Source organism: Aulonocara stuartgranti, assembly GCF_965226115.1.
Source record: "Aulonocara stuartgranti genome assembly, chromosome: 8".
Lineage (NCBI taxonomy): Eukaryota > Metazoa > Chordata > Actinopteri > Cichliformes > Cichlidae > Aulonocara > Aulonocara stuartgranti.
In genome coordinates, this window is record NC_138959.1 from 23,483,437 (window position 1) to 23,502,990 (window position 19,554).

Sequence of the window (19,554 nt, forward strand, 5' to 3'; positions counted from 1 at the left end):
CACAACCTCGTCTCTCCGGACTAGCAACTGGATCACATCGCTGATTACGTTCCCTTTTCCAACATGTCGAAACGAAATAAGAAACCTCCTGTTTAGTTCTTAAACTGGCGCACACACCACAGCAACCTTTTTTTCTATTCAATTCATGTAGCACCAATTCACAACAATGGAGCTTTTTTATTGACAGGTAAGTGCCTTAAAATATTTGAGAGAAAATTCTAATTCTCATTATCGCACTGCCCCCTATGGACAGCAGTTGGCGCCAGTGGGAAAGAAGAACTCCCTTTTAACAGGAAGAGACCTCTGGAAATATCAGGCTGCGGGAAGGGCAGCCATTTGTGCCCACTCAGTTGCGGAGTGGTCAGGTAAAGGAAGAAGAACTTTACCTTTCATCTAAATTTTGTCACAATGCACCCAGATGACCTTGAAACCCTCTTTTAGGACAATGTAGACAAAAGTTACCAAACACAGGTAAAGAAAACAAAAAGATAGACCCAAAGGTCAACTGGGTCTTGATCTAGGCAGAGATCTTTTGACAGAGACAAACATGAACTCTGGTCTCTAACAGGATATGATATGGCTGCAAAATTCCACCACAATGATGTCAGGGACTCTTTTTCCTTTCTTTTTTTTTGCTTCAACAAACATTATTTGAAGGCTGTGCATTTCATTCGGTCAGGTTGCGTTTTGTATTTTATTACATTTTGTTTGAAGATCTGACATCGTATGAGATCTGCACAAAAATAGAAGAATTCATGTGGGAGTTGAATTCGTTTTCACTGCACTGAGCAGGGTTTGTGTTCCCAGTGGCATCCTTTTAAATATAGAAGCCGAGTGCAGAAAAGGATACGTGTTTTATTTGAGGGCATTCCTGTTGCCAGAGAGCGAGTCCTCACCTGATGACCACAATTATGCCGTCAAAGATATTGTAGGGGTTTTTGATGTAGCCAAAGGGCCCATACACCAAAACCTTCAGCAGCATCTCCAAAGAAAACAGGCTGGTGAATACGATGTTGCTGATCTCCAAGGCGTTGGTCAGCTCCTCAGGCTGAAGAGACAGAAAGACAAACAAGGGAGTAATTAATGTGTTATTACAGAGGAAGCAGCTCAGGATAAGTTGACTGTATGACTACAGAATAAACATCTGCTGTATCACATGAGTAAAAGGCAATTGCTGAAGACTAAATGCAACTAAAATATGACAAATTGGTCACAGTTTCTGTCTCTCACACGCGCATTACACCATATATATCATAAATGCATGTATGTACAGTGTCCTTATCTTCCACTGGGACAAGCACACCGATTGGAGTGCTGACATGCAACGTCTGCTCAAAGCTCATCAGAGAAATGGACTGCCGCTCACATTTCGATCAATCAAATGGTGTGTGTGTGTGTCTGTAAGCATCTGAGCGCAGAGGGGAAAACAGGCAATGAGAACAAGCAGACAGACAAGGGAAAGAGCTTCCGAGCCAAAGATAAAAGGCGCGGCACATCCAAATGTGACGCTTTATGTAAATCAGACTTCTATAGCGGGTATCAGTAATTATTGGTAGGAAGAAAAGAGGCAGAACGATGTTGTGTGTCTGTGGCCTGTGCAGCAACCCAGACAGGCTTCATGAGGCCTTTCATCTCCATGCAATAAACAGTTTACACAGCTCAAAACGTGGTGTCACACACACACACACACAAATCCATAGCACGGACATGACATACAGGATAGGTGTTGAAGGCCCAAAATGGGTTTTTACGTTCTCTATCATAAGTGTATGTGTCTCAATATCCCACTGTGTGTGTGTGTGTGTGTGTGTGTGTGTGCGTGTGGGTATAAATAGAGTCATCGTCCCAGCAGAAACATAATCCCCCGGCTGAACCAGGAGGTAATGCAACGTAATGTAAACACAGTGTGTGTCATTAAGGCCCGTCCTGGTGGGCTGTCACTAATCACTACACACCATGACTGTTTAAGCAGCGATTACACAACACTAGCAAGGATACACAGAGAAAAGGAGACAGAGATTAGCATCACCAGTTGAATAACAGATCCACGTGCTGAATCGTGGCACCAGTTTGTCTAGAGCCCTTAAGCAGCAAAGTCAATCGGTTACTTCGAAATATGCTCACTGCTGGTATTGTTACACTGCTTTCATGTCAAACTATGGGAAAGACAAGAATTCACCTCCTCCAGTGTGCAGAACTTGGAGACATCTATTGGCAGACTTTGAATGGAGTCTATAATGACCTGGTTTGATCCTTGGCCACACTTGCTTCTTGTTTAGACTAGTATGGAGATGCTGTACTGAGGGCATGTGTAGGGATCGGTTTTGCCTTAGAAGATGGACCAGGTCAAATACCAGTTGGAAGTTTGGTGGTTCAATCCCCGGTTCCTCCAATCTTATGCCAGAGTAGATACAGAACCACAGATTGGTTCATCAGTGTGTGTGTGTGTGTGTGTGTGTGTGTGTGTTAATCCTAATAAGGCAGAAAGTCCCTAGATGTAAAAAACAAAAGTGGTCAGTTGAAAAGTGTGATATTTAGCACTTATATGTAGGTGGAACTATAGGAGGAGAACTTCTGGTCAAAATCAGAAGAAAATTCAATTCGATTACATTTTATATTGTAGCCAAAATGCAACAACAGTCAGGCTAAGAGCAGTTTATATTGTAAGTTAAAGAACCTACAATAAGAGAGTGAAAACGTCAACAATCAGTTGATGCCAATGTGAGCAAGCACCTGGTGACAGAAACCTCCCACAGAACCGGTTGGGTATAATCTGTGAATCTCTGAGCATCTGTACTGATGCATTATTAAAATGGCAGTAAAAACCAACGCAATCGTACACTCGAGTCTTCAGTCTGATTGCTACAATAGGAGCAAAAGCCAGAAAGTCACAAAAATTTTGCCCTGATATGAGACTGCAGGGAGCAAATCTGAATATTTCCCAGAGCACAGAGCGTAGATTTTAGTGCTGTTTTGTGATAAGGTTGGAGATTGTAACCAATTGAATTCCTGCTCATTACCTTTCCTTCACACACAAGTAGAACAACTTTCAGTACACTGCCAGACATGTGCATGGGTGCAAAAGATCACAGTTATGAGCGCCTGTTTAAAAACTTTTAACCAGAAAGGCCTTTTTTCAGCCTACCCTTAAGTCACTATTTTATTTGCTAAAAAAAGTGCAAAAAGTACACAGTGGCAGCATGCTGAGAGAGGAATGGCTAAAAACAACTTCTTAAATCTTAAAGATGAATCGCGTTACTCACTGGGCGCATGTCTGAGTAGTGAAACAGAACAAGTCAAAAGCAACCACCATCAAGAGAAAACTTCAATAAAGGGTGTTGACAGCTTGTTTTAGTTTCAACAAGTACACACTTACAAGTTGTTGCTTGGTATTAAGTCATTTTTCCCACAAGACCCTGAATTTAACACAAGGCCTGGAGGCAAATATCAGTCCAACAACACCAAGTGCTGATGTTGCACCATAACTCAGAGCTTGAACTTTCAGACTGTGCTTGTTATAATTAGCATTTTTAAAATGGCTGGTTTTGGTGGTAGGTCAGTGATGGTCTGGGAGGCATATCCATGGAGGGACACACAGGCCTCTACAGGTTAGGCAATGACACCTCGACCCCCATTAGGTATCGTGATAAAATCCTGGTGCAGTGGGTCCTGGGTTCCTCCTGGTACATAGCAGTGCCCAGCCTCGTGCGGCAGAGTATGTTGGCAGTTCCTGGAGGATGACTGGCCCCTACGCTCGCTTGACCTAAATCCAGTAGAACACCTCTGGGACATTATCTTATCCAACTAATAAAGTCGTGTCAATGTTCAGTAAATTAAAGTGAGAAAGTAAGAACGTGTGCAACTTGTAAAAGTCAGCAACTGCCATAGCTATTCCAAGCAACCAGTGAGGCTTCAGTGTTTGATTTCCTGTGCTTTGCAATTTGAGAATAGGTCAACAAATTGTCATATTTAGGTTTTTGTGTTTATTGTACCCTTTCACTCGTTATGCATTTTAGGTTGAGCACCAGCATGTAACACAGCTGCTGTATTACACTACACGGTAGAGAACATGTACAGAGCAGAGGGCCACATTGTTAAAAAAAAAAGAATAATTTGTCGACAGTCTGCGGCGCAGCTCCTATCAGTGAACCCTGCTTCCTGAAAAACAAGCTTTCCCCCGTTTCATCTCACCTCTTTGTCTTTGTGTCTCCTGTGTCTGATTCTGTGTTCACAGACGCAGATCAATCTGTTCGTTTGATCCCGTTGCTTTATTGTGTCCATTCATTTGTACAGGGACGAGTGTGGCGGCGGCAAATCCTTCTTATTCGTGCACGCGCGCGCATAGATACACGATTACGGAAAGTTCAAGGGGGTAAACAAATGCGGGGGCACTTAGATGTTTGTGTTTTCTCTCAGATGAATGCCCTCACACACAGTTATGCAGAAGCACACACACACACACACACACTCAGTGCAGTGTGCAAAGAGGCGTCTCCAAAGTTACATTAATAGCCATGTGCACGCACACATCCACAGGCCACACACATAAATCCACACAGTGCAGCTCCACTCCCACACTCCTAACAATGTACGCACATATTTCTGCACAGACTCACACTTATAGCCATGCATGCAGACACACACATCCAGCTGTATAATAGATGTGGTTGATAAGCCAGAACAAGAAGTACACTTTTTATGAGGTGAGACTTGGACTGCAGACATCTGGGCCTTGAGACCGAGGTTCAGGTCATTATTTTTCCCCCACTGTTTCTGCTCTGCTATTGTTTCAGCTTGTATATTAGACATTCCTCAGACATCATGCAAGATTACTGCAGGAGAATGAGACCATAAAAGAGTTTCTCACACACAGAAGGAGCACACAAGAGACAAAGAGGGTGAAAGATACACCAACCAAACAACATATGCATACACACACGCTAGTGTCACAGAAGCCTCACAGCCATTAACTTATCAAACGGGAGAAATTTTTTAATTGACTAATGGCCAGTGAGGTGCACGTGCTACCTAGAGAGAGATTAATGCGTCCAAATGCCCGACCGTGTAAGCGAGAAAGACACTCTTGCTTTTCTAATTGCTTCCTTCGATGGCTGTTTCCTGGGTAATGAGGCTGCGGGAGCATTAGGAGGTAAAGTGTGTTAGATGAGGAATAGCGTTATCTGGTTAGCACTAATGTAATGCCACCTAATCTGATGTGATCTAATCTAAACGGGATGCTGTGCTCCGCGGCGCTCCAGACTGTCAATGATGCAGCGCCATGCCCGGTGTGTGTGCGGCGCGCGCATGTTAGTTTAATCAAGTGGTTTTCATGGGCTCGCTACAGAAGAGGGCATTTCAAGTATGAAACGGACATTGATACACTCACTACTGGGGTTAGAGGTGATTTAATAACAATGAGGAGGATACAGTATCTCCTCATCATTGTCTTGTCTGAGATGATTTAATGATTAGGAAGTCTATAGCAGCCACTTAACAATAATTCTGAAATGAAATAATGATGCGGAATTTAATTTGGCTTTTGTTGGCCATACTGATACTACGATGGCCCTGAAACGCATTGCAACTTGAGAAAATGCCAATAAATAGAAACACAAAGCAAAACAAAATGCCACAAAAGCCCCCCCCCCCCCCCCCCCCCCACAACAAACAAAGACAACATTGTTTTTGGTGCTTCGCAGCAATTTTTTCTTAAGTTGCAACCATTGGAAGTGTTCTTGCTAACTTGATTTAGGTTTGCAACCCATCAGGATTTAACTCAACATCTGTTGAAGTTGGAACAATATGGGCTGTCCTTGGCGTTTGTAAATGTTACGTTTCGGTGTGTCAGTGTTTTGTTTTTGCGTGACTGTTATGTATTTCCTGCTTTACTTTGAAAGTCTGTGTTATCTTAGTGTGTTCAGTTTACATTTTCCCTGTCTCGTCAGTTCTAATTTGCCCCAGCTGTGTTTCCCTCCTGTGGTCCATTCCCTGATTGCTCCTTCTATGTATTTAAGCCTTGTGTTTCAGTATGTCATGGTCGCGATCTCCCCCGAGTTGTAAATAGTTTGGTGTGTTTGTTGTAAATAAATAGTCTGTTGTAAATAGTTGTGAATGGGTTTGTTAATATTTTCGTTTGAGACACCTTCGTTTTGGGATTTTGGTGGAGGGCCTTCGTGGTTTTATTTTCCTTATTTTTATTTTCCTGCGTTGCACCCCGGTTGCCTAGGCCGGGGTGTAACATATGGGGGCTCGTCCGGGATTGCCTTCGCTGGGGGGTCCGGGGACCGCCCTAGCCTTTGTCGTCTGCTGGAGGGTCCGAGGGACCGCTCCATCCTTCATCCGCCTTCGCTGGAGGGTCTGTGGGACCGCTCCAGCCTTCGTCGTCTGCTGGAGGGTCCGAGGGACCGCTCCAGCCTTCGTCCGCCTTCGCTGGAGGGTCCGAGGGACCGCTCCAGCCTTCATCCGCCTTCGCTGGAGGGTCCGAGGGCCGCTTCAGCCTCCGTCTGTCTTCGCTGGAGGGCCCGGGGACCGCTCCAGCCTTCATCTGCCTTCGCTGGAGAGTCCGAGGGACCGCTCCGGCCTTCGTCTGCTGGAGGGTCAGTGGGACCGCTCCAGCCTTCGTCAGCCTTCGTTTGTCTTCGCTGGAGGGTCCGAGGGACCGCCCCAGCCTTCGTCGTCTGCTGGAGGGTCCGTGGGACCGCTCCAGCCTTCATCAGCCTTCGTCCGTCTTCGCTGGAGGGTCCGTTGGAGGGACCGCTTCAGCCTTCGTCTGCCTTTGCTGGAGGGTCCGAGGCACCGCTTCAGTCTTCGTTTGTCTTCGCTGGAGGGTCCGAGGCACCGCTCCAGCCTTCGTCGTCTGCTGGAGGGTCAGTGGGACCGCTCCAGCCTTCATCAGCCTTCGTCCGTCTTCGCTGGAGGGTCCGTTGGAGGGACCGCTTCAGCCTTCGTCCGCCTTCGCTGGAGGGTCCGAGGCACCGCTCCGGCCTTCGTTTGTCTTCGCTGGAGGGTCCGAGGCACCGCTCCAGCCTTCGTCGTCTGCTGGAGGGTCAGTGGGACCGCTCCAGCCTTCATCAGCCTTCGTCCGTCTTCGCTGGAGGGTCCGTTGGAGGGACCGCTTCAGCCTTCGTCCGCCTTCGCTGGAGGGTCCGAGGCACCGCTCCGGCCTTCGTCTGCCTTTGCTGGAGGGTCCGAGGCACCGCTTCAGTCTTCGTTTGTCTTCGCTGGAGGGTCCGAGGCACCGCTCCAGCCTTCGTCTGCCTTCGCTGGAGGGTCCGTGGGACCGCTCCAGACTTCATCCGTCTTCGCTGGAGGGTCCGTGGGACCGCTCCAGCCTCCACCAGCCTTCATCCGGTTTTGATCAAACATTTCACTTGGGGTTACATGTTTGATTTTTGGGTAGGGGGAAATGTTACGTTTCGGTGTGTCAGTGTTTTGTTTTTGCGTGACTGTTATGTATTTCCTGCTTTACTTTGAAAGTCTGTGTTATCTTAGTGTGTTCAGTTTACATTTTCCCTGTCTCGTCAGTTCTAATTTGCCCCAGCTGTGTTTCCCTCCTGTGGTCCATTCCCTGATTGCTCCTTCTATGTATTTAAGCCTTGTGTTTCAGTATGTCATGGTCGCGATCTCCCCCGAGTTGTAAATAGTTTGGTGTGTTTGTTGTAAATAAATAGTCTGTTGTAAATAGTTGTGAATGGGTTTGTTAATATTTTCGTTTGAGACACCTTCGTTTTGGGATTTTGGTGGAGGGCCTTCGTGGTTTTATTTTCCTTATTTTTATTTTCCTGCGTTGCACCCCGGTTGCCTAGGCCGGGGTGTAACAGTAAAGCATTATATACAATTTTCTTCTTCTCTTTGCTGTGACACTACAGCAGGGGTGTCTAACTCTAGTTTTCGAGACCTGCTGACCTGCAGCTTTTAAATGCATCCCTACTCCAAATCAAATGATTGGATTACCTCGTCAGCATGCCATCAAGATTGGCAAAGGGCTGATAACAAGCCATTCATTTGATTCAGGTGCATCGGAACAAGGATGCATCTAAAAGCTGCAGGACAGTAGCTCTTGAGGACTGGAGCTGGACACCCCTGCACTACAGGTTTCCCTTTTTTACTGCTGTTCTGAGATAGTACATTCCAGCCATTCTAAGCTTCAGCTCCCGAAGCAGTAGTAGGCTACAGATACATGGTACAACATTGGTCCCAGCCTTATTGAGCCTATGCAATGTTGAAAATATAAAGTGACAAACTTTTGAATTATTTAGTTATTTTTTGCTCACATTTCTTCTCAACTTGCTACTTTGGGCATCCAAACAGCAGTGCAGAAAGTAAGTAAGTAAAAGATTGCACTCACGATATGTGTGAAGAGCTGCAGCAATATAACTTTGCTGTTCCCTCTGTGCCACACATAAGGTAACAGTGTTATGGTAGGTTTTTAGTGCTATACATGAAATTGTAACTCCCTCTTTGACCTTGAGCCTGGCTAAAGCCTTGCCTTTGCAACTCTGTTGTCGTTACGAAACCCGCAATGCGCAAAAACCACAGCACTCCAGTCATTATTGTTTCATGTTGTGCCAACCGCAAACTGGCAAGTCACATTAGCATTCTTATTGATGGGGTGAATTCAAACAGAAAGAACTATTTAAAGTTTCGTCAGGAAGTTGCTAAAGTCTTTTGTGGCTTATTGTACCTTTGGTTGTGGTGCCTTCATGGATCTGTCGTGGCAACAGTGTGACCAGTCTCACTCCAAACTTTTCATTTTTGGATTCTTGGCCAGGTTCCCTTGTATTCAAGCTAGATGCACTTCTTACTCATGAGCTTCATGTTAGCAGTGTGCAGAGTTAATGTTGTGAAAAGAATATTTTAGACCAAGCTGTGATGTTTCTGAGCTGTTTTAGTGACTCAACCTGACCGAAGAGGGAAAACTAAGAACCTGCGTGCTTTAACTGGATGCAAACTTTTTCTGACAACACTGGCTTGGCCAATGTACAAATTAAAATTTAGGCTTGACAATGGGAGTAAAGCTAAGCTAACTGGCTACTTGCTGTAGCTTCATATTTACTGAACAGACATTATACTGGTCATGCTTATTTTTCATTATCTCAAAAGATCATATTTCGTACTAATGCAATAAATCTGGGGTTCAACAAGGCTCACTTAATATAATGGTTGATTTAGTAATTGTTGTTTAGTCTCTAAATAACAATGTCACCTTGTTATTATGGCATCTGACATATTCTGTTATAATAAACAATATAAGTCAAATGAACTTTTACCCCCGGTCTTAAGAAAACGTAAGAAATTTCAGTACCAGTAAAGTTCCTTGGAGTGATAATAGTTAAGAGATGGAATTGAACTTGTTGTGTTGATAAGGTTTTAGGAAAATTATTATAAAAAACTGTGATAATTTCGATAAAGAGCACGTAGAGTCATGTGAAAAAGAAAGCTTTCACAGGACTGCCTAGGGTCCTGTGAAAAAAGAAGTAATACCTCGTAGGAATTAAGAGCCTAAATCACAGCCATGTGCTGCTAATTAAATACACTTGATTAACTAATTATCAGCAAGTGTGACCATCTCTATAAAAGCAGAAGTTTTGGCAGTTTGCTTGTGTGGAGCGTTCAGGTGTGTGTTAACACAATGCCACAATCATCCCAAGAGTGAGCAGTCCAGCAAATTCACCACTAGGTTAATCCGTGTAACACTCTGAGATGCAGTTTCTGTTTTTGGTTTTTTTGGGGGGGTGGGGGGACTTCACAAGTCTCAGTTAGCATGTTAAATGTTCAACTTAATGACAGTACAATTAGAAAAAGGCCGGCTTGTTTGTTTGTCTCTAAAAACAACACGGCGGCAAAGCTTACATTTGCAAAACTGCATCTGAGCAAACCACAAGACATCTGGAACAATGTCCTTTGGACAGATGAGACCAAAGTAGAGATGGTTAATCATAAAGCACAGCACCACATTTGGCCAAAATAAACACAGCATATTCAATACAATTCACTTCACTTCAATTTCTTTTCTGTAGTGCCAATTCAAAATAACAGTCAGCTCAATGTGTTTTATATTGCGAGCTGAAGACCCTGCAATAAAGAAGAAGGAATGAAGAAAGAAAATAGCAACTATCAGATGACAGTGTATGAACAAGCAGCTGGCGACAGTGGGAAGGAAGAAGTCCCTTTTAACAGGAAGAAACCTCTGGCAGAACAAGGCTCAGTGCAGGGTGGCCAACTGCCAAAAGCATAAAACCAGTTGGCCGTGAAGGGAGAAGGACTAGATAAAAGACACCCGTGGATGAGAAGAGATTAATAATAACTACCGATTAAATGCAGTGTTGTATAAACACATGAGAGTAAAAAGAGGTAAGTGAAGAATTAATACTCAGCTAACCTAACTAAGTGGTCACCTGATTACCTGATCCAGGCCTAACTATAAGCTTTATGAAAAAAGAAAGTATGACCTAATCTGAAAGTAGAAATGGTGTCTGTCTCCCAAATCTTCTGGTTCCATAGAAGAGGGGCATAAGATGGGGCAACAATACTCAAGACCTTGTATGTAATATTAGGAAAAACACCAATTGTGTTTGTACTGATATTACATACAATACCAACTGTCAAGTATGCTGGTGCTTGTTTTGCAGCCTCAAGAACTGGGCATCTTCCAGTCATTGAGTAGATTGTTCACTCCTGTGTATACCAAAGTGTTTTAAAGTCAAATGTAAGGCCATCTGTTCAGAAGCTGAAGCATGGCCCAAAATGGGTTATACAAATCTACAAGAAAAGAAAATAATCAAGTCATTGCAATGGCTCAGCTGGTGTGCAACCTTTAACCCGAATACAATGGTGAGCTGTAACCTTAGGAGAGCTGCGCATAAATGAATGTCTGCAAACCTCAGTGAACTAAAACAATGTTCTAAAGAATAGTGGCTGAAAATTTCTATACAGCAAAGTGAGTAGAGACAAGGATGAAACGATTACATCAGTGTTTTGCTGCTAAATGTGGTTCCACAAGCAACTAAATCAAAAAGTGAGCTCAGTTTTTCACAGGATCTGTCATATCTTGCTTTTTGGCATGACCACAATATTTGCTTTCCACAGGTTTTGTCAAAGATTACTTAGTTTTTTTTCTTTGTTTTTTGTTTTCAAGAATCATCCATCTGTGTGTTCATTTTTTCCTCTTTTAATGAAATGTTAAATCTTTCCTGCATAAACATCTGTTCTTCAAGGCAAAATAAAGGCTGAGACCAGTGCTTAAAGCAACAATAAGATAGGGATGAATTGGCAGATCCAGCAGAAGAGCTTGAAAGAAGAACTTTCTAAATACAGGCAGCATGTTATTTGACATCTCACTGAACCAGGAAATAACCGAAGCCATCATTTGATCACTCCATTGATTCTCTCTTTTTGATTTCATAGCCTTCAGGGCTGGAAAAGCCCTCGTTTTATAAGCCAGGATTAAGGACTGTTGTTTTGCCTTCTCCGTCTTACCGTCGTACAAATTAGAAAAACACATTTCCTATGCCTGTCTTGGAGGGTGGCCAGTGTCTTCACATGCCAACTCTACATTCCTCTGCCAGGGCAGGATAAAAGCTGAATAAATATTGTCTCTGGTTTGAGCGAGAAATACAGCAAGAGGGTCTTTTCTTGGTTTGGCAGGGGCAGAAAAAAAATGCGCATGTCTGCCCAGTACAATGGGGCAATATGTAAAGAGGTGTTCATCGCACATAAACACACTGTTTATTAATTCCATCACCGGCAGTACAGAGAGGGATTTTAAAATTTGGTTAATGACATGACCTTACTTTAATGAACCTGATTCTGTTTTATTCCTGGATTAAATATCAGGCTGTTTTTATAAAAAAAAGAGAGAGCTGTCTTAAAATAGTCACGTGCCCATACAATTCTGCATCACGTCCAGCAAATGTGAAGAGATTTTTTTAACTATCACTGTAATCAGTTACTAAAATCAACAAAACATGACTATTGGGGATTTCCCAAAAACAGGTAGTCTGGAACTAAAAGCAGGATGTTTTCCTAAAATTAACCGCATAACTCTGATGTTGAAATCCATTAAACACAACATCAATGTCACTGATTTTAAAAAGAAGCTTACCCTCAAAACTTTAATATATGACATATATGAGCTTCTATTTTCACTGCTCCTCCTATAATACCCCCAAGTATACATGGTCCAAAAAGGGAAATGCGAGGGCTGCATTAGGGTTGTGTATTTTGCTTCTTTTCCAACACTCATGAAGGAAGAACACAAGCTCAAACACGTGCACGATGCACAATCGCTGACATGTTTCGCTGTTTCTTAGCGCTGAAAAGATCACAGAGCACCAATATACTTTTCCTCTTCAAGTGAGTAGCTTTTAAGGTCAATAAAGTCAAACTGCTGCTTATGGGAAACATGAAGCAAGTGACCCAAAAGGGACTTCAGATCACTTTGTGCTCATGTAAAAGCTGCATAGCCAAATCAATATTCATGGCGGTGCTAAAAAGCTTTCACTATAACACCAGCACCAATTTTAAAAAACACAGGAACCATGCATTTAAACCTTTTCCCTTGACACCTCTGTTTTGCCATGCCTCTTAAACTTCTACTCAAACTATTTTGGTATCAGCGCCTCTTCGTTGAGGGAGCGCAGAGGCCGATGAGGGAGCTGAAGAAAAAGGATGCAGAGGAAAGAGTGACAGGCTGTCTCTGTGGCCGTATAGATGTAAAGTGAGAAAGAGGTTGACCTTCCCAAGTAAACAGACTATGGGCTGTGTCACATAGTTGGCATGCACACAACTATTCCATCAGCTCCACCATAAATGGTAACAGTCTTAAACAGCACAGGGAGCTAAAACAGACACCCTCTCTTTACGCGTCCAACCTGCCCTCCACACATCACCCCCTCTATCCCATCACCTCTGAGTCCTAACACTCCCCTTATCCATATCCAACACTCTATTTCATTATCTTTTTATATCTCCGTCTCTGTGTCGCATACACATTTACATACACTGCTCGCGGGCACTTCTGCTGCCCCTCTGCACACAGAGCATGTGTGCGCTGGTTCAAGTGTTTGTGTACGTTTTTCTGAGTGTGCATTTAAGAGATAGGAAACAGACAGAGGGGTTCTGTTATGTGTCACGGACAGCAAGGCTGAGGCTGTAGCTCTGCACAGGGGGCTGCAGAGTAACAGTAGGTCTGTATTTTGAAGGACGCGCATATGAATCAATTGGACCTGTGGTTTACATTTCAGGGGTTAAGTCACATCTGCACATACTGTACATATATGTGAATGTGTGTGTGTGTTCATTTGGACTCATTCAGTGTGTCAGATCCTTTTATATGTCTTGAGCTAAAGAGTAATTATTTGCAGAGCAGTATTTAAAGCTCATGGCTCATGGCCAAAAGTATTACATCTGCTATTTAATCACTATAATGGGTAAATATTCTATAGAGAGATGAAAAACAAAGTGAGCCTTAATATAATTTGAAAAGAATTATGCTGTAAATGCAAGACATGTTTCAGGCAGTTGTTTCAATCTGCCAACTAGCTGAACTAATTAAGCAACAAAAAAAATCTTTAAAAAACAATGACATATCAGCACTTTACAGAGTGTAACTTTAATGGCTAATTTCCCCCTCCATAGCAAGCATAGAGGAGCAAATGAATTTCTTTAAAAACTTTTTTGAAACTATTTAGATTTAAAGTTATGGACGTGGCTGCTTTGGCTTCCTTGACTGACAGGTGTGCTAGCATATTAGCCAATAATTGCTAACTCTGTTATATTAGCTTTAGCGTATAACTCTGTTATATTAGCTGTTAGCAGCTTTTCTAGCACTTAAATGGATTTATCTGTCAAAAACACATGCTTGCTTTGAGGTACAGCCCATCCAAGAAGTTTACCTTTTGAGTAAAATTCAAGTATTTTATTAGTCAGGCACTTTTAGACAGGCTATATGTTTATGAACGCTGGTTGCTAACCAGTCTAGCTAGCTTTAGCTTATGGGTTACAGTTGTTACATCCGTCCATTATATTGAATCTATGACCATTAACCCTCTTGTCTTAGTCTAGATATATTCTTGTAAGATTTAGAAAAAGGAAAGACTTGGGCAAAATTAGCTACATGCCCCACTTTTGGTGTTTATAAGAGCGCCAACAATCCAGCTAAATTTAGCTTGAAAAACCACATTAACTGTGCAACATGCTTACTCTAAGGATTTTTCTTCAATTGTACTATTGGGACATTGGCGTGAAAAAAAAAATCCAAAACCAATAGAGCACAACAATGTCTTTGCAACTAGCAACAGAATATGTGGCTGAGACATTTCAAAGTTAGCGGCAGTGGCTCTGGTGAGCAGATATAAAAGGTGGGATGTGAGACAGCTACACAGTTTTCGTTTGAAAGCATTTCAAATTAACTGCAGCCCGGCCATTATGTAATGTGTTACATTGTGTTTAGTAAAGGAAGTAAATCTCATACTGAAAACAAAGTGTGACACTCAGTTAAAGAGCTTCTGTGCTCACAGTCTCTGTCTGCCTGACAGCAATATCCGCTTTTACTGACATCAGAGCCATGAGTAAGAAAAAAGTGTGTTTAGGGTCTGAACTTTTGCCTCACACAAGTTAGGTGTATATATTTTTGTAACATTGCCAAAGAAATCAACTGAAAAACACAGAAGATTAAGGATATGAAACAACAGAAGTTTTAATATGTTGCATTGGTTTCAATACCTTTCCACAAAATATGTCTTTTCAAAATTAAAGCATACCCATATTGATGCCCTGCTGTGGTATTTGTCCTGCGTATAGAATTATGGATAATAAACTAGTGAGAAAAATGGAAATTACAGTTAGTCTGGATCTTAAAGTGAAATCCGCAAATACAAACAAACACAGCTGCAAAGTGAAAGCATATTCTCTTCTATCTGCTCATACTTTGCATACTTTGTGATTGATGAGCACGTGCAGTGCATTTATTTCCAGCAGACACCCTGACGGGCTCTTTGAAACAGGTTGCGCTTCGAGTTGAATTCACTTTGCACGTGTGTTGTAGTCGTGTTTCGCATGTTTGCCTCTTCATCAATTATTCATCAGTGTGGTTGTTTCATCTTCATAAATTCTCAGCCAGAACTCTATAACCTCATTTGGAGACGAATTAGACACATAATATCAGCTATATATTATGTGTCTGTGTGTCTCATCTATTTACAGAACAGAAGGGGGTACCAGAAAACGGGTCAACGTGATCGATAAGCTGTCACACTCAACGCAGGTGAAGCACTTTCTTAAAGGTGTAGTTTTTCTTTCTTTCTTTTCCCCTCAAACACAAACTTTGACTTGCAAACAGCAGATGATACTATGGCAGTTCTATGATTTGTTTGGATTACATGCTATATCCATAATTATGACATCTACATTGTCAAAAAGCATCAGCCAAAAAAACATCAGATCTCAAGGAGAAATATATATAGTGATATAGTCTGGGCATGGTTTAAGGAACAAAAGAATGCCACATGATTGGATTAAAAATGAAATCCCTGAGCTCCTGGACGGTCTGAGGTGCAACCTGGAAGCATCGGATGGACCAAAGCATAATGTCCCAGGGTTGTTCTATTGAATGTATTTCAGGCAAACGTGGGGGAAAGTCAATGATTTCAATTGATCAGTTCCTTTGTCCTCTAGGAACAGTCTGCATACTCTCACCACACAAGGTGGAGCATTGTCATAGACCAGGAGGAACCCAGGACTCACCGCACTAGTGTAGGGTCTGGTGCAGTGGGTCTTGCCAATAGGTTAATGGCACTCAGGGTTGCCTAGCCTGTAGAGGTCTGTGTGTCCCTCCATGGATATGCTTCCCCAGACCATCACTGAAACCACCAACAAACTGGTCATGCTGGACAATGTAACAGACAGCATAACAATTTCCATGTATTCTCAAGACCAGAACCTTCTCTAACATGTGAAAAACAGGTCACCAGTGATGCTCCTGCCATTTCTGGTGTTCTCTGGCAAATGCCCATCGGGCTACACGGTACCAGGCAGCGCGCAACCTATTCCTCTGAGCACAAAGGAGCAGGTACTGGTCCTGTTGGTGGGTTAAGGACCTTCTATGGCCCTGTCCAGCTTTCCTAGAGGAACTGCAGGATGCAGGTATTGCCTCGCTAGCAGCCGTGACGCTAACCTTAGCCTAGATTAACAAGGGATATTTCTCATTGTTCCTTTCGTTTCTTTGTGCAGTGTATGATGCATCCACTTTGTCTGAGCCACAACCCATATATTATTGAACACATTTGTTATTTAATCTAACCAAAAGTAAATACAGAAATTCCCACCGGGAAAGGCTATTTTAATCTCTGCTCTTGGGATTTCTGTTCATCAGCCAATTTCAGTAGATACTTTCATGTTTAGAACACGTCCGTGCGGAAGCGGTTGTAGCTAATTAAATATCCAGCTAATAAAACAGCTATTTCCTCATTGGAAAAGCTTATTCTTACCATATGGAGAGTGGAGCATTCATCCTAGATTTTTGCTCAATTTTTGCTTTCCCATTTGTTTCCCAGACTTTGAGAAGGTGAAACGCCGTCTCCAGGACACCAATATTTATCAAATCTCCAAATTTCTCTGTTTACTTTCGGTCAGACTTGGAAACAAACACTTGAAATGATTCATATAAAAATCTAGATCTTGGAAAGCTTTGAGGACATTGTGGTTTTCGCCCCTCCTGCTGAGTTTTTCTGCAAACAAGGTGAAGAATGCAAACCAACCACAATTATCCATCCTTATCCACTTATCCAACTTGGGGTCACTGGGGGAATTGAAACCTACTGCAGCTGTCATAGGGTGGGAAGCAGAATACACCCTGGACAGGTCACCAATCAATCACATGGCTAATCCACAATGACTTACACATGATTGAGAAATACGTAATACACACACACACGGCAGAATTATCCTCATTTTGAAAAAAAAAAGTATAATAATAAATATACAGACAGCAAACCACAACAACAACATAAAAGAACAAATGTGTTTGAATGTCAACAGGATGTAAAAAGAAATATTACTGAGAAGCAATGATGATGTGTTAGTGGCTGAGTCAGCGTTTCAGTAATTTTACTTATTTATTTTTGTTTGTGAAGAGAAAAATAACAAGGTGAAGCAGCCACTGTGGTTGAAAAAGAAGCCAATATATAAATGTCAAAAAGTGCAGTTCCTCTAATGGCATCACTTGACTGTTTCTTAAACATGAACTGCATTAAAGATGGAGGCAGCCACTATGACTTCACCTGCTGATGGTGAAAGGCCTTTTTGGAGTCACCATCTCGAAAGCTTCTTTTGAAGTGAAACACAACAAGCAATTTAATGGGTGGATCTGAGTGTGAGACTGAGGACTGCTTACTGATTGGTTAAACAATGGTCAACGTTTTCCTATAAGCGTTCCTAAATCTTTTTTTAAACCAGTGGTCAGCCATGCTGGCCACTAAAACAACAACAAGATTAGGGCACTTGCATCGACTTCATCTGTCTGAGGAGTACAGCCCCATAAACCTCCATGAGAAAGATCCTTCCTGGTACACGGTTTATCGTCTGTAGTTCTGTTTTCTCTAAAGTTTCCCATGCATGAGCTAATCCAACTGGTATAGCTAATAATGCCCAAGCTCTATTTGATCATCCAAAGATGCTGACATCCCAATTATGAATATACAGCTCATGACAGCTCAGTGAGACAACTGCATCCCATTTCAATAGTTCAGCTTCCCAACTGCCACTAAAGCTCATGAGCTTCAAGGATAATGCAAGACAATCCATAACTCTGTTAGACACAAAGCATGTTATCTTGTAAGATAAATGCCCTACAATAATACAGAGAAAAAAACCCAACAATCAGATCACCCCCTTAAGAGCAAGCACTTGGTAACAGTGTGAAGGAAAAACTCCCTTTTAACAGAAAAAACCTTCGGCAGAACCAGGCTCAGGGAGGAGCAGCCAACTGCCGTGACCGGTTAGGAGTGAGGAGAGGAAGACTGGACAAAATACATGCTGTGAAAGAGAGCCAGAGATTAATAATAACTAATGATTAAATGCAGAGTCGTGTGTAAGCACATCGAGTGTGAAAAGAGGCGGGTGAAGAACAAACACTCATTGCATCATTGGACATCTAACCTACAGAGGGAAGATTTAAGGTCACCTCATCCAGCCCTACCTATAAGCTTTATCAAAAACAAAATTTGAAGGCTAACCTTAAAAGTAGAGAAATAGTTTCTGGGACAACCCGGTAATAATGAAATCCAAAAGTCCAGCCTAAAGGTAATAAATGCATAAACTAATGTTTCAGCATCACTCCGAGACAGGATGTTTCTAAATGAAATGAAACATTTCAGTGTGGATATGTTTTAAATTAACTTAAAACACTTTATTTTTTTACTTTCTAATAAATTGCACATCATGCTGACTCCAGAGTTGTTACAGGATATAATCTGAAGGTGTTTATTGCAGTTTAGACAAACCAGCAACATTTGATGAGGATATTTATGATTTTGTTTAACTGCCTCCACATGACGAGAAATTAAATAATCAGAAATATTGTCTTTTAACTTTTGCACTACAGATTGATTTGTTCAACCTCATGAAAATGCTTCATCTTCCTCCAAAATGTAATAGACAAAATATGAACTTACGCAGTACTAAGTGCAGTAGGTGAAAATTCAGGAGACTTTCTGCCCGTCAAACTAGTTTTAACAGGAAAAATGGCAGCATGAGGTACACACTCAAAACTCCAGGAAGAAACTTGGCTGGAGGATGTATGGAAATTGAAAGGCAGCCTCTCCTCCATATGGACAGAGTTACAGAGGAAAAGGAGGCTTAGTGATCTTTGTGGCTATTGGATGTCGATGGGCTTACAATCAATGAAGCGTCTCACTAAAGTCTTCAGCTGCCTGTCTGGAGACTGGAGGGATCCATGTTACCCAAACTAGAAAAGAGCACTTGAGAAAGAAGTGAAAAGGTTGAAGAGGACAAAAAAAGGCAGGGGAGAGGCTGACGCAGAACAGAGAAGAAAGGAAATAAAAGAGGTGGAGGTGAACAAAAGCGAGCAAAAAGTGAAAAAGCAAAAAGAGGTTGATGGAGGCTAATAGGTCTACAGAGGAGGAAGAAAAGAGGAAGCAGTACAACCAGAATTAGAAAAAAAAAGCTATGAGCAAGAGCACGAGAGGAAAAGTCAGGAGGAAAAAAAACGATGAAGGGAAAGTAGAAACTAGAAAGCTATAAAACTTCCTGCGTGTGTGTGTGTGTCTCTGACATCTGGATATGTTTATAGGCACTGGGTCAGTGACCGAAAGTAACCCCCTAAAACCTGGCTAGGCTTCAATCTCCTACTACACACCCACACACACAGTACTTGTGTCCCTAGTGTTATATAACTTTACACCAAAACCGCACGTGCCAAAAACATAACCCAACACAATAGCCTCAAACACAATACATACCCCAAACCTGAAAGCTGCACTTGGCAAACTTCTTTATGTCCTCTATAAAAAAAATACTCATGAGAACATCAGAGGA

The 19,554-nt window shown here is 42.2% G+C and overlaps 1 protein-coding gene across 4 annotated transcripts in view; it reads right to left on the reverse strand.

Annotated features, from left to right (window-relative positions):
- The window catches only part of cacna1g (calcium channel, voltage-dependent, T type, alpha 1G subunit), a 214,964-nt gene that overhangs the window by 109,222 nt on the left and 86,188 nt on the right, over positions 1 to 19,554 (reverse strand). For all 4 annotated transcript variants that reach the window (XM_082543656.1, XM_082543655.1, XM_082543657.1 and 1 more), the window contains exon 9: positions 897 to 1,048. In XM_082543656.1, the coding sequence (XP_082399782.1) occupies positions 897 to 1,048 (152 nt within the window). The remainder of the gene's footprint in view (positions 1 to 896; positions 1,049 to 19,554) is intronic.